General features: G+C 42.3%; 2 protein-coding genes across 2 annotated transcripts in view; both read left to right on the top strand.

The window, feature by feature from the left end:
* Positions 1 to 7,053, top strand: part of LOC119225225 (DNA repair protein XRCC4-like) — a 27,400-nt gene extending 20,347 nt beyond the window's left edge. Inside the window, exon 9 of the mRNA XM_062562363.1 lies at positions 6,226 to 7,053. The gene's annotated coding sequence lies outside the window, so the exon portion shown is untranslated. The remainder of the gene's footprint in view (positions 1 to 6,225) is intronic.
* Positions 7,054 to 11,243: 4,190 nt separating this feature from the next.
* The window catches only part of LOC119225439 (versican core protein-like), a 35,886-nt gene continuing 25,509 nt past the window's right edge, over positions 11,244 to 21,620 (top strand). Inside the window, exons 1-4 of the mRNA XM_037483302.2 lie at positions 11,244 to 11,607; positions 12,465 to 12,639; positions 12,758 to 12,885; positions 14,034 to 14,327. Coding sequence (XP_037339199.2) covers positions 11,244 to 11,607; positions 12,465 to 12,639; positions 12,758 to 12,885; positions 14,034 to 14,327 — 961 coding nt within the window. The remainder of the gene's footprint in view (positions 11,608 to 12,464; positions 12,640 to 12,757; positions 12,886 to 14,033; positions 14,328 to 21,620) is intronic.

The raw sequence follows: 21,620 nt of genomic DNA on the forward strand, positions 1-21,620 counted from the left end.
CATAAATTCAAAAATATTAAACAAAGAAATTAAATGACCAACACTGTATGTACAAAATCCACATACAAAACATGTAAACTTAAAGGGCTTGTTTGTGTCAAATTGTATGGCATACACATTCAACTGGCCTACAATAACCTGAAGAATGTCTTAAAATACTGAAGGGGGGGACATGATATCATTAGAAATGTTATGCCAGAGGGAGCACAGAATGTATTGTGGGGTGTTCAACAAGGAGGATTTTCAACCTCTACTATGTCTCCATCCTCATCTTGATCGACAGACTCACTGTCACTATCATCAGACATGCGTTATCCTAGTTTTAGTGTGTAAATGCAATTTCCAGCATGAGGCCTAAAAAACGCCTACAGGAATAAAAGGGTTAAACCAGATACAACTTGCTTGTTTGACTTATTTGACTTATTATATTTACAACTTGCCCTGAGGCAGTTAGGGGGTGGGGGCATACATTTTAGTCAGTAACCCATCCAACCCATCTTGAAACTCAGTCGAAGGAGTCTAACGCCGGAGTCACAGGGTGCAACAAAACTCTGTAGTGAAAAAAGTGAAGGCCGAGGCATGCTGGGTGAAGTGCGATCCCGGCCCTTTCGGGACAGTGTTGTGCCTGAATGCGTTCATTGAACGATAGTTCATGAACTCGTTGATATTTTGGGCGAACGTGAACTGAACGTACTGTATTAATGCCCGATGAACGTTACTGTGAACTCGTTCATTCTGGTTTCTACGGCACGTTCTTTCAGGTTAATGTCGTTCAATGGGGTGCCAGATTTCTATAGAAAACACACCGTAAACGCGCATTGATAAGTGTAGCAGAGGCGGCGTATAATAATTTTAAAGAGTTTTATGAAGTTACTGACAAGGTCGGTGAGGATGGGAGGAATCTGACCTTTCTTTGCAAACATTTGCACCTTAATGATTACTGTCCTGTTTTTCTTTTTATAATACCTTATTTAAAAAAGACCATTCAAGCAGCATGTGTTTGAGAATGTAGTGTAGGGGTGAACTCTGCAACTGCTGCTAGTGTGGAGTGAATGACAGCAACATTAAAGCAACAAAGGGGAAATGCTGTCCCCTCAATGCTAATGTAAACCCTGGTTGGATAAGGATTCAAAATTGGATATGAAGATTAAATCTGATGCATAGCTTCAGTGTTAAAACTGATCAAATAATTGCTGTCTGTGGTTCTGGGCTGTGGCAATAATAAAATAAAAAAAATAGCTTGCAGCAACGTATGGAAAAAAAGAACTAAACTAGTTCATTTTTTGGAACCGTGAACTTATTTCAAATATTTTGAACTATGAACTGAACTAGTTCATTTTTAAAATGTGTGAACTAAACTTTGAACTAGTTAATGTAGAAAGTAAACTTTACCAACACTGGCTATAGGACCCCGGAAGATGATGAACTATGCCTGGGAAGGGCGAAGCCATGCCGGTACGAGCATGATGTGCAAATTAGTCGTCAGATCAAAGTATAGTAGTGATAGACTAATCAAACCATCTAACAAGTGGCCCCATAGGGGCCCCCGGACTGTACACTGCTGGGCATTTACACACTAAAACTGTCATATTTATGAAAGCAAAAGGTTTATCTTGAAATTTCTTGTTGTCATGATAAAAGGGAACATAAGTGAGTGTGTTTGGATGTGAAAATCAGTATATATATTTTGATATTTGTATGGGACACACAAAAAACAGAAGAAACTCAGATTTGCTTGGGAAAAAACTACTTACAGAGGCTTTATCCCCATAAAACATAAAGGACGAAGCCTGGAATCTCCGTTATGTTAGCCTAGTGTGTGTACAGTATATCTGTAAAGGTTTTACTTTTATTGAGTAAAGCAGAACAAATAGAGAGAGACTTTAGTGGAGGCCTCACGGCCACTTCACGCACAGGGCAAGCAATGGAGTTCAAATCTCTCCGTTTGCCGGGCAAATTATAAGTCCCGCCTCTCCGTGGATTCGTCAGAGCCAATGGAATGGAGCCAGACCCACGTGGGATAGATCGCCCGTTTTCCTGGCCAGTAAAAAGAGGAGACGTGTGGAGCGAGAAATGAAGCTCCGCTCTGAAGGCGAAGCCCCGCCCCCCTTTTCCATGTAAACAAGACGTAATGTTCGGGGGGGGGGAAGTTGCACTCACACAACAACCGAGAGTTCAAGGCGCGTCATTGACTTAGGAGGCTGTGATTGGAAGTCGGGACTGGAGCTGTCAAAAAGCTGGACAAATCAAAATTGCCCATAATTCGGGATGTCCCGGGCTTGCCTACACCCGGAAATTATGCATTCTTTCATTGAAAACTCATAAAAGTAAGGGAATTTATGTTTAAAAAGTCATAATGTGATTCGTGTGCTTTGAGTTTGTTTTGTTTGGCGATTAGTGGCTTTAAGGCTGAACGCTTCTTTACGGTAACGCCCCCACTGGAAGTGTTTTTTTAATAATGCGCCGTTAAAGGCGTTGCGTAGCCACGCTTTCCCAAAGAGACACTCAAATCTTCGCAGAAACGAATAAACGGAAGGTCTTCTACAGTCTCTGATAGAAGATTATGAAAGAATAACGCATACTTCTCGCTAGAAATGCCATCGAAATGCATACAAATGCTGATGCTTTCTTAAAATATTGTGTTTTTGACGGAGATTATGCTGACCGTCCGCCATGTTTTTCTTTTTGCTACCGGGAAACTTGATAGTCACGTGACCTATTTGCAAAGCAATGTAAATGAATGGGCCAAAAGAAACGTAACATAGTAACGTTATTTTGGGGGAAAACGTGACATGACTACGTTTATCACGGTGGACCAACGTAGCCATTTCACGCTTTTTTTGGAGACTGGGTTGGGCAGTCTAGACAAAATGGTCCACAAAGCCGTCCATGCAGCTATAGGGGTTAACTCTGTGGGAGAGGGAGTCGGTGGCTGTGCCAGGATGAAATTAAACGTTCAGTCGCTCGCTTATCATCGTCATTCACTTACTCCGTGCACCTGTAGGATTCCCATCATCATGGGAAATAACCGGAGTCTTCCTGCTTTCCTGCCTTTGAGCTGCAGTGAGACAGAGTGATCTTTGTTTAGATTTGGCTGCACTGGTTTTCTCAGTGCTCCTCACTGTGATGTCTGATACAGCTTGGACTTACACTTACACTGTATAGAAGAAGTGGAAGCCTTGAGTCTGGCATTTGGCCTGCAGCAGTCTTTTTTGTAGGCAGACATGACAAGATGGGGGAACTAAAACAGAGTGCTGAATATTACATTTTAAAGTTGGTTAAAGTTGTAAGAAGTAGTTTAGTACTTTATTCTGCATTCTTGTCTATGCTAATCTAAATTAAACCATCATTTGCCACAATTTTCATGCTGTATTCCGTGCAATCTGATCAGAGGAGCTGCCCCCTACTGGCCATTAGAACGAAGGCAGTGGAGGTTGCCAAAAAACTGAAAATGACCATTAAAAAAACAAACATGTAAAATACTATTAGCCACTCATCAAACAAGTTGCACAATCAACTAGATGTTTTAATTCTGTAAAACCAATGGGAAAATAGCTCCTCCATTGGTTGATTTATTTTTCTAACTTACTTATTAACGTTTGTGTAAATGTGTGTCAGACTTATCTTATTTCGCTCGCAGTGGGCAGCACTGTTGTTTCTGCTGGGGTATCAGCACACATGTGGAAGTCAAGCAGTGGGCAGACCGTTTAAAATGACCCTGAATATATTTCAGGTCAATACAACCCAGCGGTCGGCCTTTAAAGTCACATATATTGTAGCCATATTTTAGAGGGAGAACTTTTCTCACTTGCAGAAATCTTCTTGCCACATTTAGTGCTTGCCTGTTTTCTAGTGCAGATTCTTTTCTGCACTGGTCTACAGGTTTTGCCAGTGGCGGAGAGTGAGTGGGATGAGTGTGTTTGCTTTTGTCACCTTTTAAAAAAAATGTTTTTGCATGTTAGAGTGCTACAGTGATTTTGTGTAGTGTTGTTACCGTTAAGCAATTTTAAATGTCTCTGAATACAGTTGTAGCACTTTAATGGTGACCAAAACAGATTTTGAAAATATCCCTTAAAATGGTAACTGAAACCAAAAAAACAGACTTTCTATAGTTGTCTTGAATTTGTCTCATGAATGCATTATGTCATAATCCTGACTTCCTCTGGGCAGAGACCAAAGCATCGACAGGCGCTCCACATTGCCTTCTCTCGTGCTGGTCTAATTGATGCCTGCCTCTCACACAGGCTTTTCTGTGGTCGAAGAGCAGTGAGGAGCATGGATCCTCTGGGGCAACTTACCACAGAGACTCTGCGTTGTCACAGATCACACATTATTACATTATTGTGAAGTATGAATTTGAAATATTTTCATCCTGTTAGCATTTAAGATTGTAGCAGAACGAAGGAGGTTAGAAAATGAAATGGGTGCTGCAACATGTAAACCGCAATTGGCAAAGATCTGTGGCTTGGAAATGGTCTGGTTCTGAACCCCCCCCCCCTCCTCCTGCAGCCCTTACTCACTTCCTCTGCCTTTGTTTCTCTGCCACCCTCTTTGATTACAGTGGTTTGATGGAAGGTGACATATTCTGTGTCTCAGGGTGCCGCAGTCAGAACTGGCCGAGGTTTGAGTGGTGACTCGGCGTGTGAACGATTCTGCCTGGCAACAGAGCACCTGTGCTGGGATTTTACCTCTCACATTTAGGCCAGTGGTCACCTCCTTGACTGACACCTGCCTGTTGATGGACACCTGGTACAGAGGACTCCTCTCGTGCAGTGGTCTATACAACAGAATCGTACAGGTGTCTCTTTCTTGTCTTTTCTTTCCCTTTTCATTATTTTGATTGGAAGTTGTAGAAACAAGTATGTTATTCAGCTGCTGCTGTCCGGGTTTCAAATAAGAACTTGCTGAGGAGAAGATATGAGAGTTTCCTCCAAGCCACATATATATATATATATCTATATATATATATCGCAAAATATGCCGGTGATAAGGGTTTTGATCCCTCAAGAAGTCACTTGGCCTCCTGCTAAAGCCCAAGGGGTTTGCTTATGTTGTCTGGGCTTCTGCACTTGGCTCCAAAGGCTCAAGGTTCTTGTCTGCCCAGAGGCCAATTCATTTTCCCATATCTTCTACTCTAAGCAGGGGCTTCCCTCATAAAAGCTTGATTCCCTGTACCTTGGGAAATCACAACAAGCTGTTTTTAGTGTACCTCAAAGGTTCGACACTGACATTGAGCATCTTGTGTTTTTACTGCTGTTTATTCATTTGTTTTTATTCATGCAAGAACAAACAGAATGGCAAATATATCAGGTGACATTACAGTGGCTCCACATTTTTTCTGTTCCATTTATGCTTGTTGATATTGGATGATCTTCCTTTTACAGAATAAAAAGAAACACTTTGTGACACGTAATCTATAAACACAATGAAAACATAGCACTATTGCCTTAAAAATTGTGCGTTTCAGTAAGACACATTCCTTGGCTTCGGAGAAATTTGACAGGCCTTTAATGCTGTCTTAGGTAGCATGGCGCCGGAGGTAAACCACCTTTTATAGGTCATGTGATACATGGGTCATCTTGAGGCCCGCACAGCGGATCTCCAGGATCAAACGCTCTTTGATTGGCTCTGTGACCCGATGATTTATGGGTACTAAAACGCAACAGGAGTTTCACGGTGAGATGCTTTACACAGCAGTAGGTTACATTTTGAACTTAACGATTTCTCAGTTAAGAAGCTCAGGTAGTAAAATGATTTAACGATTAAACTCCAGCTAAGTAGTTGTAAATGATGTTGGTTGTCAGATGGCATATTCCAAATTCATTGTTTGGTTTAAATATGAAAGCGGTGTCCTGGAGCTTTGACATCGGAACGCTATCTGTCTTTGTCAGTCTGTTATTGATCGTGGTGCATGAACCTTTGTTCTCTCCTGCATGCTCAGACTTCTAACATGTCTCACATCCCATATGTTGACAGATGTGTAATTGTCTTATTGTCTAATGGAGACGTATGGCCACAGAAAGAGGCAGGTTGTAGATATCCACACATTATCTTTAACGACTTATCGGGTTCAGGGTTAGCTTGGCTGGGGGTGCGGCTGGACAGGTCGCCAGAATGACGCCCGGGTGAGATAGGAAATTGGTCAAATTTGACAAATGTGTCAATGTGTTAGGCCTTTCCTTTCTGCCTCACCCCAGCCCTTCTCTTCGCTGCTCTCTTTCTCAGGATACGGCTGTCCAAACCAGTCCGGCCTTGCAGAGGGAAGATGTAGTTTGGTTTACTGGTGCAGAGCCCAGAGATGATTACAATGCACGCAAGTTTGGAAAGGCACTTACAACCAACAGGGGCCCTCGGGCTTTAAGGGCAATTTTCTACGTTAGAGGCTTATCTCCTGTGCTCCAGCTCTCAGCTGGTGTGAGCACCTACAGAAGCAAACACCGTGATTGTAAACAATTAGTCCTCCTGAATAGAGTCGGCAACCAGACCTACCAATTAGTTCAATTCACATGCACAATATGTCTCTCTGGCTTTCACAGTGAAGGCCACACTATAAGCATAGTACCATTGCACTTCAATCATGATGTTATCCTGTTACGATTAAAACAGGCTCAAGTGTGTTGGTGGAAAATTTGAGGATGTACGGGACAAATTGATAATGTTCACCTTGATAAGTTGCCTTTTGCTATGTGCTCTTAATATACAATCATTCAGTATTTTGTGACATACATGTACACATCTTTGCAGTTAAAATAAATACAGTTAAAATGTTAGACAAATGTGGATGAGTCAATTTTCTCTATTAAGGGTAAAAAAAAATGTATCGTTGGCTCAAAGAAGATTCCTCGTACACTGAATCCACAAAATGGACTCGTATGGGATACAGTTTACAATCCAGAAAGCGTCATCCAGGATAATGGCAATGAGACTGTTAACTTGTCCTTCAGAGTGAACACTAATGATGTATGATTCACATGTATGTTTTTTTTTACTAAAGGTGAATGACTAATTGGAAACGTTCTCTTGCTGAGCACAGACTTGATGATTAAACAAACTACAGACATATTTACAATGTTTTTGACTCTGTTTACACGAGCTAGAAGAGACCCATCCGATCTCACCCTGCTGGATGTTGTACTAAGTGCCAGGCAGAAGATTATTACACACCAGCTCTTTGGGTCGGATGGGAGGTTCTCCCTCATTCTATTGACAGAAATGTGTTCGTTGGAAGAAACAGTGACTCAGTTCCACTAGAGACATGACCGCACCACCCGCTTTCCATTGCGCACCGAATGACCGCCGCGCTGCAGAGAGGGCATCAATTTGAGACTAAATTACCAACGCTTGTAAAAAATAAAGCAATAAAAATGTTGACACGACCACGATAACGTTTTGTGATTGGCATAAATCATTTTTTTTCGCGTGATTGCTTAATAATGCTATTAAAAACAAATGGATTTGGAACTTGTCTGAAAGTGAAGATGAACTCAGTCCAGGCGATGCGAAGGATTTCAAAACAGTCTGATTGGAGGAGAAACCCCCCCCCCCTCCTCTCCGCACCCCCTCGCCCCTCCCTTCCCCCCATCCCAAGGTGTCTCATTCACTTTTTGGGGGGGCACTCAGTCCCTCCTTCCGAGCACAGACGAAATAACAGTGTGCGTTAGGCAGATTTGACCTTATTGCTTTGCAGCAGAACCAGGAGCATCTCGGAGTGGAAGCCCGACACTTCGAGCAGAGGAGAAAGGCGCACCGGCGGGACACGTTTTTGCAGTGATTTGGGAAGAAGCTCCTCGGGCACTTTTTACGCACCCATGTTACGCACTGGGACAAACTGAATTTAGGGACACATACGATAATCGTGTATTTTATGGAATAAAACATCATTAAACGTAAGTATCCATTTTGTGTTTCTGTTTGAAAGGAGCTATGAATTATAACTATTTGCACTGAAGCCAAGAACTGGTTGAATATGATGCCATTATGTTTGAAATGATAAAACACCTACATCCATTTAATTTAACTCCATAGTGTACATATGGTTTGACGCGCGCACCGTGTGATGCCGTGTTGTCCTTAGATAATCTACCAAATGTCCCGCTAATGCGTGCGGCAAGTGGATTTCAAACTGATTGCAGGTCACTCCAGAAATTAAAATGAGAATAATGAATTGACTGATCAGGTGGTTCATATATATAACAAGAATCCATGGGTTAATAAAAAGTCATGACTATTAAAGTCATGGACTTTTTATTAACTCCTTTCCGGCGGACGATATCATATCTTTGCCAACATGTTTCGTTTCATAGCGAGTAAGCATCAGTGAGCTTCACGCAGTGCTCCAAAAAGGTGGCTACAATTCACGCATGTGATGCTCAAGTGGTCTTCCCCTTTCTTCTGATTTCATGGAAACCTTTCTAAGACGTCTAAGACGAAGTTATCGTTCTACACGCAGATGCTCCTATTATACACCCCAACTCTTATACAATATATACAGTATATATATTTTCCATTATGTGGGTCCGGTGGTTTGGGATGGATTAAGACCCAGAGTAAATGGCCATTGTCATCTTATGGGTGAGGGTAAGGGTTTAGTTTGTTTTTATTACAGCTGCAGCTCCCACTGCGATCCACCACTTGTGTTTATACAGTGGGTGGACATGAGGACAGGGGGCTGACCGCTTCTGTCGTCTTGCCTCCAAGAAGCGACCGCACAAGAAGCTTTAATTATCTCTAATAGGAACTAATGCAACGATCCGGATAGTTAATGGGATATGATGCCTGTGGTTTTCAATTTGCTTGTCAAAACGTCCACTTGTTTTACTGGTTAAAGTTCTAATCTAAGTTGAGTATCCAATTGTTAAAAAGGCACTCGAGCCTATTTTTTATTTTGAGATAATATAGTGATTTTCCCATTATTTTTTTATGAAGCCCATAATAGTACATGTTTTACCACAAGTTGATTTGGCTCTTTGTGGTCTGAATGAAATGTCTAAAACATAATTGTTTTGCCTGTTTCTAGACAGGCTAAAAGGGTGTGCTCAAAACGACCCGTTTGAGGTTTTAATGCTAATGAGCCCCCCCCCCCCCCCCTGGTCCCCTGCATCCACCCTCCTCTTTGGTTTGAGCCTTGCATTTACCTCCACTGTGTCATCATGACATGTAAAAAAGTGATTAAAAATTGACATTTGTCCATCAATCTGTAATAGAAATGTAATTATTGTATGATTCCAATATTACGATTTTTATAGTCTTGTTCAGCTAAGAGGGAAAGACGTCCCCTCACCGCACGTCACTGTCAGATACAACCATGTATAGCTTTGAGCCAGAGTCAGACCCTGAACAAGAAGTTTGAGAATTTGGGGTTCAGGACTTCTCTGAATGTTTTTCCCAAACCCTCAGCTTTTTCCAAATTGCAGCTGGGCCAGTGTTCTTCATATGTTAAATCAATCCAGTGTTTCCACTGTATAGAGGCGGGCAGGGGGGGGGGGGGGGGTGTTGATCACAGTAATCCATTTTGTTCTTGTGCGTTCTAAGCCTGCAAATTGTGCTGAACTGTGTTGGGGGGATGTGGTGGGGGGAGGGCCAAGGCGACCGTAGGGAGACTCTACTTGGTCTGATGATGTTGGCAAACTCTGTAACTGCCAAACGAGTGGTTTTATTTAGTATTAATTCATTACAGGAGTCATAAAAAGACAGCCACATTATTCTGTTGAAGATCTATCAAAGTGGTATTTTCACAATATGTGGCATGTAATATAACGTAACAAGTCCATGTCTCCCATGGAACATGGATGCACTAAATATCCCTGTATAAAAAGTCTCCTAATACACGTTTCTTTTTCTCTCCAACAGATGATACCATACATTAAATATGTGCTGTGGTTATATTGTCTCTGTGAATCTGCCTCTGCAACAGGTACGTTTTGAATGAGTAAATTCTTCTGTACCTCTCCTTTCTCCCTCCCGCTTGCTCCCCCAATCTCCTCCTTTCTTTTCTTTCTTTCACTCAGTATTTCTCTTTCTTTTAACTGCCGTCTGACTCTACAGCTTATCTGCAACAAACTGGCGGATGTGTCACTGTTGCCTTGCGGCACTCAAGTTTTACCGTGTTCTTAAAGTAGCGGACTTTGATAAAGCTCTTCTGGGATTCGTCCTGTGAATCCGAGACTTTACCCAGCGGTGAAGTGAAGGGGACAGTGTTGACCACGGAGGTTCGCCTCCCAGGGCCCTTCTGGCCCCCCTGGCCCCCCTGGCCCCCAGTCTCTGGCTGCAGATGGACACCTTTCAATTAGGCTCCCAGTCTGGAAACAGCTGGTCCCCACACCTCCCCGTCACTCTAATAAGGCCCTCTGTTAAAGCACACACACTCATGCCTGTGGGGCTGTCCCACCACTCTTTCCAGAGAATTCTCTACATTGTTCCCTGTGACCCCACCAACCCCCCCCCAACCCCCCCCCCCCCCCCAAAAAAAAGGTGAATCTTCTTCCTCTCCACCGGGCGAAACATGATTCAGCATGTTGCCCTTTGTTTGTGTCTTGTTTTGTGTCTGGTGCCCTGTCTGTTGAATTGAGTGAGACTAAGAAAAATTCAGCAGCTTTAACTTGGGGGGGGGGGGAGGGGATCCAGTACCATCACATTATTGGAATCGGTAGTTTAAAGTCATTACTGTTTGTTGTCAAAATGTAACATCCTCACCCGGAAACACAATGGAGGTGTGTGAGAAGGAGATCACAAGAAGGAAGATACATGATATTGTGTGTGTTGTGATACATAATTAACTTATTTTTGTGTGGGTCTACCTGTCATTCTAATGAGGAGGAATTATTTATGAAGGAAATCATGTGACTCAGCGGTGGCCTAAGATGAAGTGATGCAAACATGACTCTGAAGGTCCCCGTGTTTAACCAATTATATCTGTAACTTCATACACACATGCTGTACATACACTGCAGTCAGTGTTGAATGTGTTCCCACACCCAGCATTTTGAGGATGAGCTTGGACTTTCCAAGAGCCATTTTCAGTCCATGATGCATGTTTTTTTTTAATAAGGCTGGGTGTAGTTTTCACAGCCCTCAATACAAATGAGTCGGGAAGTTAACTTTAATGGCTAAAATGAGAGTCAATAGAACTCAAGAGTATACACGAGTATTAAAAATATAAAAAATATTACCGTAGTAAAAAACATTTATATGTACATTAAACCCTTTTGCTTTTGTTTTTTTCAGACTCCAACGTCTTATCAATAATGAGACCAGTCACCGGATCCCTCTCAGGGAAGGTAAATCTTCCCTGCTTCTTCTCCATCATCCCAACATCGGCGCCATCGATCATTTCCAATGGAACAGCGCATCAAAGCAGAGACTACTTACGGATCAAATGGACCAGAATAGACGGAGGAATAGAGTCCACGGTGCTGGTGGCACAGAATGGCGTAATCAAAATAGGCTCGAGCTACAGGAACCGCGTCTCAGTGCCCAGTCACCCTGAGGATGTAGGCGACTCCTCACTGACGATGGTCAAGCTGCGCGCCAGTGATGCGGGCACGTACCGGTGTGAGGTCATTTACGGCATTGAGGACACCCAGGATACAGTTAACCTTGATGTCAACGGTAAGAGGGTCACCGCCCCTCCCTCGTCATAAGGAAGTCAGACTAGAGGCTTTGCATTTCTTTCCCACTCTCTGAATGTAGAGGTTGGGTTGCTGCAAAGGGTTTAATAATAGTGAAATGCAATACAAGTGGCGATAGAAGTGTAAACGACGGGAGAGAGCCACAGGCGCCCTCCTGCTTACTTTGATAGTAGCAGCTACCCAGTAGTTACACAGAGTAGCAGTCGTCACTTCTTCTTCCCTGTTCAAACCAAGTAGAGCGATGGTTAGTTCCACAGATCGGCAATCTACCCCAGTAAGCCGCTGTACGGTATTACACACGTTTATTTTATAACCTGATCTATCTTGGGTGTACATTGTCAGTGGAGATTAGTCTTTTGGTGGGGCGCTCAGTGGGTGTCCTAGGCCTTTTTAACTTGGCTCGTACTGAGGAGTAAAATGATTCCCCAAAATGGTGATGCAACATTAGTTCAGTACTCTCTGTTAGGGAGGGGGGGTTTACCAGTCCTTTTCCTGGTGTCATTATGGTCATGAATGAACCCTGGGATAGTTATAGTTTTCTATAGTTTACAATCTGCACAGCTCATCCACCCATCAATCATATCCTCTGTTTATTGTCCACAAATATCATTTGCAGTTGTCTCTTTCAAGTGTTTGCTTCTCTTCTTAGTTCATTACTATGTTCCCCCTTTCCACAGAAGCTGAGGGACTCATTATTTTACACATGCTGTGTGCTTTGTAAGACGTGACATTATTTACAGCCCTGAAACTAAGCTGATTGCTTCCACATCACTATTTTCATGTTTCTATACAAAACAAAGCTTTTGGTTGGTCATTTGTTCCTCAATTTGTTGCCAGGCGTTGTGTTTCACTACCGGACAAGCACCAACAGATACACTTTGGATTACCAGAGCGCTGTCCAAACTTGCCAAAATGTTGGAGCAACTATCGCTACATATGACCAACTGAAAGCAGCTTATGAAGATGGCTTTGATCAATGTGATGCCGGCTGGATTGCTGACCAGACAGTGAGGTGAGCTGCATTTTCATTTATGCCATAAAATAAGTTGTTTTACACAACAATGCAAATGAATGATTTATATATGCTTTTGTGGTAATTGGTAAGACGATTTGTTTTTCTATCTGCACAGATACCCAATTACAAGGCCAAGGAAAGGCTGCTACGGCAACCTACTGACGAAGCCTGGAGTCAGGTCATATGGGAACCGGAAAGAGACAAATACCTACGATGTTTACTGTTACGTAGAGAAACTAGATGGTGAGTCTTTAACAAAGTTACGATTTTCTAGTTCCACCAATGAGTTGTCCTTTAGACCAGTGTTTCTCAACTGCACCCCCCCCCCCCCCCCCCCCCACTGATCGGTTTTGGTCGCGGCTTGTCATTAAGGGGTGATGGTGGGTCCCAGAGCCAGACCATTTGAGAACCACTGCTTTAGACCAGCCACTCATACATATTATACTGTACAAAATGTTCTTGCAATGTGGAAATAAAAGTTAGCTTTCCACACTACATACTCGGTATGAAGATTTATTCTTCACCATATTGGGCTTTGACAAAGTTGTCAAACACATTGTGGTAATTGGATTTCTAAATGTCTGTGCAACAGGAAATCTTTGCCTTTCTTTTCATTATGCTGCCGGTTACTCCTGATGGACTGAATACTACTAAGAGCATTTTATGAGTGTTACCATCAGTCAAGGGGGTGTAAACTTCACACATTTTTTACATTTTCAACTTTTAACTTAATCTTGATCTTAAATTCATACAGCACAGCCCAGCCCATACAGTACATGATATATGTTTCAATTATTTTGGAACATTATTTGTGAATATGAAGTCATCAGTCAGTATTTTGACATTTGAATTGTTAGTGAACAGATGTAGAGAATAGGGGAACGTCATCCCGCCCACACCCTTCACCCTATCGCCAACATCTCACAAAAAATAAAAAGAACATGCATTTTTGACCTCACTGTCTTTCTGGGCCAGATGTCCCTGTGACAGATAGGGCCAGAAAGGTGTCTCCTTGCCAAAATGGAGTGGGCCTTACACTTGGATGGATATATTCCTATCATAATCTTTATTAATATCAGCTTAGTTTCATACATATGGAAGGAAAACAGACATGTCTGGCAGATGTGCTCTTATGTGCTTTGAAGTTTGATGACAATTGCAAATGCTTTAAGTTAACCAGAAAAATTCATTTCTATCTAAAATCTATTGTTTTAAGGTGCATCTACACCTACACCACACTGCCTTCTAAAGAACCATTTAAGAAAGAACCATTTAATTTCTGTGTGTTGAACATTGAATCCTCTGCTGTTGATATCTGCTCACTTAGAGAAATCAGATTTTGTGCCTAGTTCTACTTAACTCTTCATTATTCTTTGCCATCTTTATTTCAGGCGAAGTGTACTATGCTCCTGTGACCCGTAAGATGACCTTTGAAGAGGCAAGTGCAAAATGTAAGACGAGCAATGCTGTCCTTGCATCTCCTGGCCAGCTCCACGCTGCTTGGCGTCAAGGCCTGGACAGATGTGACTATGGCTGGCTCTCCGACGGCAGTGTACGACATCCTGTTGCAGTACCCAAAGTGCAATGCGGGGGAGGCCTGCTTGGCGTCAGGACCATGTACCGTTACAGAAACCAGACTGGATTCCCTGAACCAACCATGAAACTTGGAGCCTACTGTTTCAAAGGTAAACTCCCTCACATGGTCTTGTCTTGATGTTAGTATTGGGTATATTTGCAAAATGTCTTGAAATAAAGTGTTAACTTTTAAGTGGAGGATTGTGTATGTCATACATATTTTGGTTCAGACAGTGAAAGAGACCGATTGACGTCACAGACCATTCACTGTCAGAACCAGGCCTGCACTTGCAGGAACAATGATGTCATCCACTATTTGCTTCTGCCCCACCCTCTGAGTTATCCTGATTTCCACCCTTATACAAAGTTTTACATCTGAACTAGACAAGCATTTTAACATGCTTACAACTTGTCTCATACTGTGTCCATTGTCCTACATCTATGTATCCGCCCAATGCCAGGGTTTGGCACAAATTTGCCATGAGGAAGCTAAAACCATTGTGGAGAAACTCTGTTATGGCTATGATAAATAGTTTATTTGAGAGTTTATGAACAGTATTTGCGCTTAAAAAAAATCTCCCAGTTGGAATTAATTAATGAATTAATTCCAGCTGCACTCATCAAGGCTCCTGAAACATTATCCTTATTCAACCTCATTATTGATGTGAAACATACTAAGAGTGCTTACACTGTTGATATTATTCAAATGCCTCATTAACCACGGGAAGCCAGAGGAATATTCCTATGGATCGTTATAAATAGCGACACTTCATGGTTCACCGGATGGTAGCAGAATTATTCTAATCCCTCCCCAAAGAGATGTCTTAACAAATCAGTAACTCAAGGGGAACCCCAAATGACAGGTGAGAGCCTGCATTTAGAGAAGCACCAAAAGTAACTAACCTGTCAGTTTTTTTAGTCAGACTATCTAACTCTCTTTTCTCCTTTTTCATCTGGTTTCCGCTGTCAGAGTTTGCCCGCCGTCATTCTCACTTGTACTTACTTATCAGAGCAGACGTTTGAATACTCGGACAAAGCTACTGCGGGACTTCTAAATCCAGCCACCCTCGGTGACCCCTGAACTGGCCTTTCCATCTTTACAAATGAGAGGTTGGACAGATAAGCCATCCCCTGCCTGGCCATTTACTGCCCCTGAGCTATACTAGCTCTCGCAGTGATAAGTCCCTCTGGAGTTCAGAGGCCACACAAACAGGCCACCCTCCCCTCCTGCTCTGTGGATTGCACATCAGCTCTCTCAGTCCTGTTGTATTTATGCCCCCTGTCTAAGTGCTTTTCAAGTACCTCTGTTTGCTTGAAGTCACTCCATCACTTCCTGCTCACAATAGTATCTCCAAAAAATATTATATGTACCTACATCTGTTAAACAACACAGAAAGAAAGGTAGGCAGGAAGTTTATGCAGAGGGAAAAGGTGGATAATTGCCCTCTGATTGCTCTCTGAAAGCGCCTGAAGGAAACAAAGGCCTCAGTAACGGCGTCGGTGAGATAATGCAGTCTGTGAGGGCAGGCCCCATTTTTCCTGTTAAGGAAAAACGTGGCTCACACCTTACATCAGAGATAGTTTCATGAAGAAAAAGGGCTAGTACGTAATGGTCAACAGCTGGCTTTACGCAGTCTGTCTGGGCGAGCGAGGAAAGCTTTCTACTTTTCTGTTTATGGCTTTGTCTAAATGAGGGAGAACAGGAGGACAGAGGGGCGGGGGCGAGCATGGAGCAGTTAAAAGGGATTAATTCACTCATAAAATGGAAAGTATAGTAGAAAGTTAATTGGTAAGATTTTATTAACCATCGCTGACATATTAAAAGTTCAAACCCTGCTTCAACTGCTTCTTAATCACAGGACAACATGAAAAAAAAGCTTTCTCATCAGGGCCCAGGGTAAGAGAAAAGGACCAACACAGGGCAACTCTAATAAAACCGCAACTTTAGATTCCCTCCACTTTATGCACTGTCTAATTCCTCTATGATATTCATGTGAATCATTTCAGTCAGAGCCGGAAATGTTTAGAGAAATATTCAAAGTGCACATTCACAGAAAATAGAGCACTCATTGGCTTTGGGATCTTATTTCATTAGGAAACAAGAGATAAACTATTAAAAGTAAAATCAGAAGATAATCAGCTAGATAAACTTGGTTATTTGCTAACAGTTCCCTGTGATTTGTGTTGTTGTTCCATAACTTAGCATTGCTTTGATTGATAATATTAACGTGCAGGGTACAAACAACAAAAGGAGTCAAAGGTAAAGTCATACACGCTAAAGCCTCTAACTTTACATACTTTAATGTAGTGTCTCACTCTTTTTGTAGTACTACTATTTGACTCATAAGGCTTCACAACCAGGGTTACAAGGTGTACAAAATCTATGATTTTGATGAAACTAATTGTATCTGTTGTACTCCTCATTTAAGTGTTACATTTAATCCAAGTTAGGTGAGTTAGTCATTCTACACCTCAGCATGTCTGTATTCTGCTTTATATTTGAAGGCGTAACACTTTTTGGATGATGATTTTAATGATTTTGCTTTCTTTGCTTTTTTATATTTTTTTTATTTGTATGTGTCTCTCAGGAAGGACTAAGGTGATTAACCAGACGTCCTTTGTGGACATATCTGTGGTAGAAATCCTGACCACCGACATGAGTTCTACCACCGTCATCCCTTTACTTGAGAGCAGCACCACTCTGCTTACCCCAACATCCAGTACGTCACCAGACTCTGCAGTTCCTACAAATCCTCCATCAATGTTCTCTACCAGTATGACTCCAACTCGCCTCAGTCCAACAGGCCAAGAAGAAGAGTTATTCACCACGGTTTCACCCACCATCAAAAAGGAACACGAAGACACTGATGTCGTAACAGGGGCTCCAGACTTTAATGTTGAGGTCTTTGTAAGTGACAATGTGACCCATTTGGACTCTGCTCCCCACCATGGTGACACATTCTCAAGGCCCCAACACACAACTCAGAGCACACCTACCACAGATTCAGCTGCTAAGCCCTTTGAGGAGTCTGACGATCAGTCAATAATTAAGATTGGCACAACAACACCATTCCGAGACTATGAGGAGATTAACTTTCCAGTACAAGGACGGCCGCCTACTCCCCCAACCCAACAAGACCTGTCATCCAGCCCATTGGACAGCTCTAGTATTACCGATGAAACAACATCTCCCTCGGCTACTACCAGTTCTACTACCTTTATGTGTAACACCCAACCCAATACTGAGGCAGAGATCACCACCTCAGAATCACCACAGACTACCCGCACTTCCACCACACCAGAAGTTGCAACAGCCAGCACACCCTCAATTGAGGTTGGAACATCAGCTAAGGACATGACATCGCCCACAAGTGTACGTCTCCTTGACAAGTTTACCAGTTTGCCGGAGCACAGCGGGGACCCCTCGGCAGAGGACGTCAAAGTTACAAAGACGGACACAGATTTCGGTGCTTTCGCGGTGGCGGACAAGAGCACCACACCTGGTGCAGTGGTTGCTGAAGAACAATCAAATGAAGTGACAACCATCATTCAGGATGTTTCAGGTGAGAAATCCACAATTTCATCTGGCAACTTCAGTGCAAATGGTTCTCATTGTATAGTTCAATGATTAGATAGATTTGGCTTATAAGTGGAAATTGTGTTATTTGATCTTTTTTTAACACAATAATTGTGGTAAAAAAGTGGTACAAATTGTGAGGAGGGCCTTCCAAAATGCTATTTGTTCTAACCCCAATATTGTCTGTCCATTTTTTTGGATGCCTTACTTTATTTTACTATTTGCTACAAGTTGTTGCGCGTCGTTTGTTGAGAGTCCGATGTCTCTCATGGAGTCACTTTTGCAGTCCTTATCGTGAAGTTTGATTGCACAGTAGCTGGGAGATGGGGGAGGCCGTGCTGTCCAGGGTGCTGAAGTAGGGACAAAGTTGAATTTAGACTACAAGTGAAAGGTATAATGTTTGGAGTCAATAAGCCAAGTTCAAATGGAGGCTCAAACAATTACTGCTATTATTAGTGTATGACTCCCCTTTTTTATTCCAAGAAAATAATAAACTGTTAAACTGCTATGTAAAAAAATTAAACTTTCTGAGCTGCAAACATTGCTACAGTGACTCACTCCTTGGCCCTGAAAAACAGCTCTTGTTGGAGGAGAAATATTTGTTAAACAGCAAAGGAAACAAGTGAAAGCATTAGTTGTTGTGCACTTTTCAGAAGTTGGTGTGGCTCTATGAAAGTGTGCCTGAGAGAGTTATAATTTCGAGTCTCCTCAAGGTTATACACACTGTGTGTTCATCAACACTGTGCATATGTATTATGGGCAGTTTAGTTGCCAAGGGCACAGATTATGTTTGTTTTGTATGTAAAAAACCTACAAACTCCTGTGTGTCTGCATGTCTGGTGTGTATTTGTGCTGCAAATCCCTATGCATTTGCAGTATTTCTCTCCTTCTGTGCACATGCACCATCTAACTGGCAGTAACTGAGACGTGTTGGCAGTGTACCTGAATAAGCACTGAGTCTTCCCACAGACTGTACGCCACCACAAGAGGTGATGTCATCGCTAACGCAAAGCCTCCCTCTCTGTGAGGACAGCTGAAGGCTGCACTCGAGGATTCTTGCTAGCCTCTCAGTCTGGTCTTGTGGAAAGTATTATGGCATTTTGAGAAGTGTGTTTTCTGGCTGCATAGCAACAAAGTGCACAATAATATCAATGAATGAATATTTAATGTTGCCCAAATCTGTCAGTGTTATTCTCATGACATGTGTTTTTGATTCATTCCAGACAATTACATTGTGTTGATGTGGTGATCTTTGTTCCAACCACAATTGTCATCAAATAATGCACAGAACCACAAAAAGTTATGCTATGGCTTATTCCCAAAGCATTGATTTATTAAGTGCATTGGCAAACAGAACTGGAAGTGCTTAATGGGCTTATATCTTCTTGAGCTTTTGTTTACATATGGCGTATGCGGATATACTAATAGAGTTTCGTCACTGTGTGGTCCAGCTAGACATTGAGCAACATGTATGAGCTCAGAGAAGACAGGTGTTGGCAATCGTAGCAGAGAAAAAATTAATAGTAAAGTTGTCAAACGAAAAGAAATGGATAATGTTCGAAACTGCATTGATTGTTGAAGGACTTGACAATGTGTATGCTTAACTGGCTTCTTAATAATATTTGATATTCTCCTATGTGTTGAATGGTGGGAATCTTTTTACTATGATATTGTACCTACAATTTGCGGGACTTTAATTAATTTCAGTTCCCAGCAATCACATTGTTACTTTTGTTTAATTTCGTTCCAGTTGACCAGGCTTTACAGCCACAACATCCTCAGTCTCCCACTATACCAGTTGTTCCTGACCATCCCAGCCCCTCCATTGCCGATGGTGAACCCATCCAGCAGAGTGGCGAACCAGACCTTTCCTACCAAACGTCTGTAACTATTACTCCAACTGTAAGCTTTATAAATGATAAACATGAAATCACACTACAGCCAAAGAGTGCAGAAGAAAAAGAGGCCAAGGGTACCCAGATTTTGACAAATGTGTCAAGTTTGGGAGTGAGCGATGAAATAACCACAGTGTTTGATTTTAGTTGGACCGAGCTCTCTGTTGATAGCTCAACGGAATCCACAGAAGATCCGACAAAAACACTGATTTCTACAGAGATCCCATATATTGATGAGTATGACTCTGAAATATTAGTTGGATCTACACATCCTGATATACTCCTTGAAGAAGATGAGCTGATAAAGGACATTACACAGACAGACGCAACATTTGTTTCAGCCTCAACACTGGAGGACACAGCATCAAAAAGTACACAAAAAACAGTACCCACTGCCACACACTCCACAGAGGGGGTGAGTTATATTACATCTAACTCTGCCGACTTGATTCCTACAATAACACCAGCTGAGCCACAGATCACCAAAGCAACCACACAAACCCAGAAGGCTAAAAAGGAATCCACCTCTGTCATTCCCACATCTGTACTAGAAGAGGCAGGTGAGTCAGGGAGGACTCTCACCTATGTAAAAAATGACTCAGAAATGACTGAGAGAGAGAAGTCGAAGGAACAATCCTATGTTACTTCTTCTACCAGACTTTACACAGTCAGAGATAAAACAGAGACCACAGAGAACATGAAGAGCACATCTGCCACTCCAGGTGCTGAACACAGCACTCAGTCTACATTACAGATTGTGTATACTCCCTCCTCTGGTGATCCTGAATGGAAAACACCAACAATAACAACTCGTGACTCACAGAGCTACACTCAAGATGTGGAGGGAGGAAAAAAGCCAGAAGTCCCCCAACAATTTGCTTTCAGCACAACAGCTCCAACAGTATCTAGTGGTTTATCCTCTCTTGAACAGACAGCCAAGACTGAGGTGACACCGGCTATATATTTAGGTAAAACCAAATCATCGGCATCTGTATCACCTATTATTGCTGAAACTCCACCAGATATGGTCTCAAGTCAGGGAGGAAGTTCAATCAGCAAAATCCCTTCCTCAACTACTGAGAAAGTTGTAAGTGATGCAACGTCTACACCAGAGGAGCATGATTCAAGTGTGTATGCAGTAAACATGCTTACAACCGGCCTGCCTTCACATACTTATGCTGAGACTAAAACGTCATCTTCAAGTCTAAGTTCCACAAATACAACAGATGAACCTACATGGGAGAGTGACGTAATATCACAAACAGCAGGCAAAGATAACACATCGATTCATGCAAATGGTGAGTCTCCCACAGCCATGCATGAGCAGAGGGATCAAGATGAGACAGCAACTCTTCTCCCTAATGAAACCATTACGACGACTCCTTCCCCCTTATACAGTGCTATTGAAATGGTCAAGACAACAATCACCTCATTCTCTGAACATTTGAGTCAGTACCCGACACAAAGCACATTGCTAATTACTGAATTTCCGAAGGAAAAAACTGATGTAACAGATGAGCAGACATCAGTGCATCAAACTTCCTCACCTATTGCCACCTATACTCCTTCAGTAATAAGCAAAGTAAAACCCTATGAGTCTATTTCAAGTGGAGCCTCAAAAGTGAAAATCTCTGGTGGAAATGGAGTTACGATGAAAGGATCATCAAGTCACAGCACCGCTGTACAATTTACAGATGACCAAACTTCTGGGATGACATCAACACGACCTAATGCAGCAGCTACTATGCCAAGTACAGAGAAATCAAGTACTGGAAAAACACATTACAAAACCATTCAGGGTCCTACCACAAATGCTACTGTACCTCCTCCTTCTTTGAACAGTAAGATACAAACACCAGTATCACAAGAAACGCCTGAAATCCCAACTACTGAAAGGATATCAGTTACTTCTGACGTTAGATCCAAAACAA

Source organism: Pungitius pungitius, chromosome 5 (assembly GCF_949316345.1).
Source record: "Pungitius pungitius chromosome 5, fPunPun2.1, whole genome shotgun sequence".
NCBI lineage: Eukaryota > Metazoa > Chordata > Actinopteri > Perciformes > Gasterosteidae > Pungitius > Pungitius pungitius.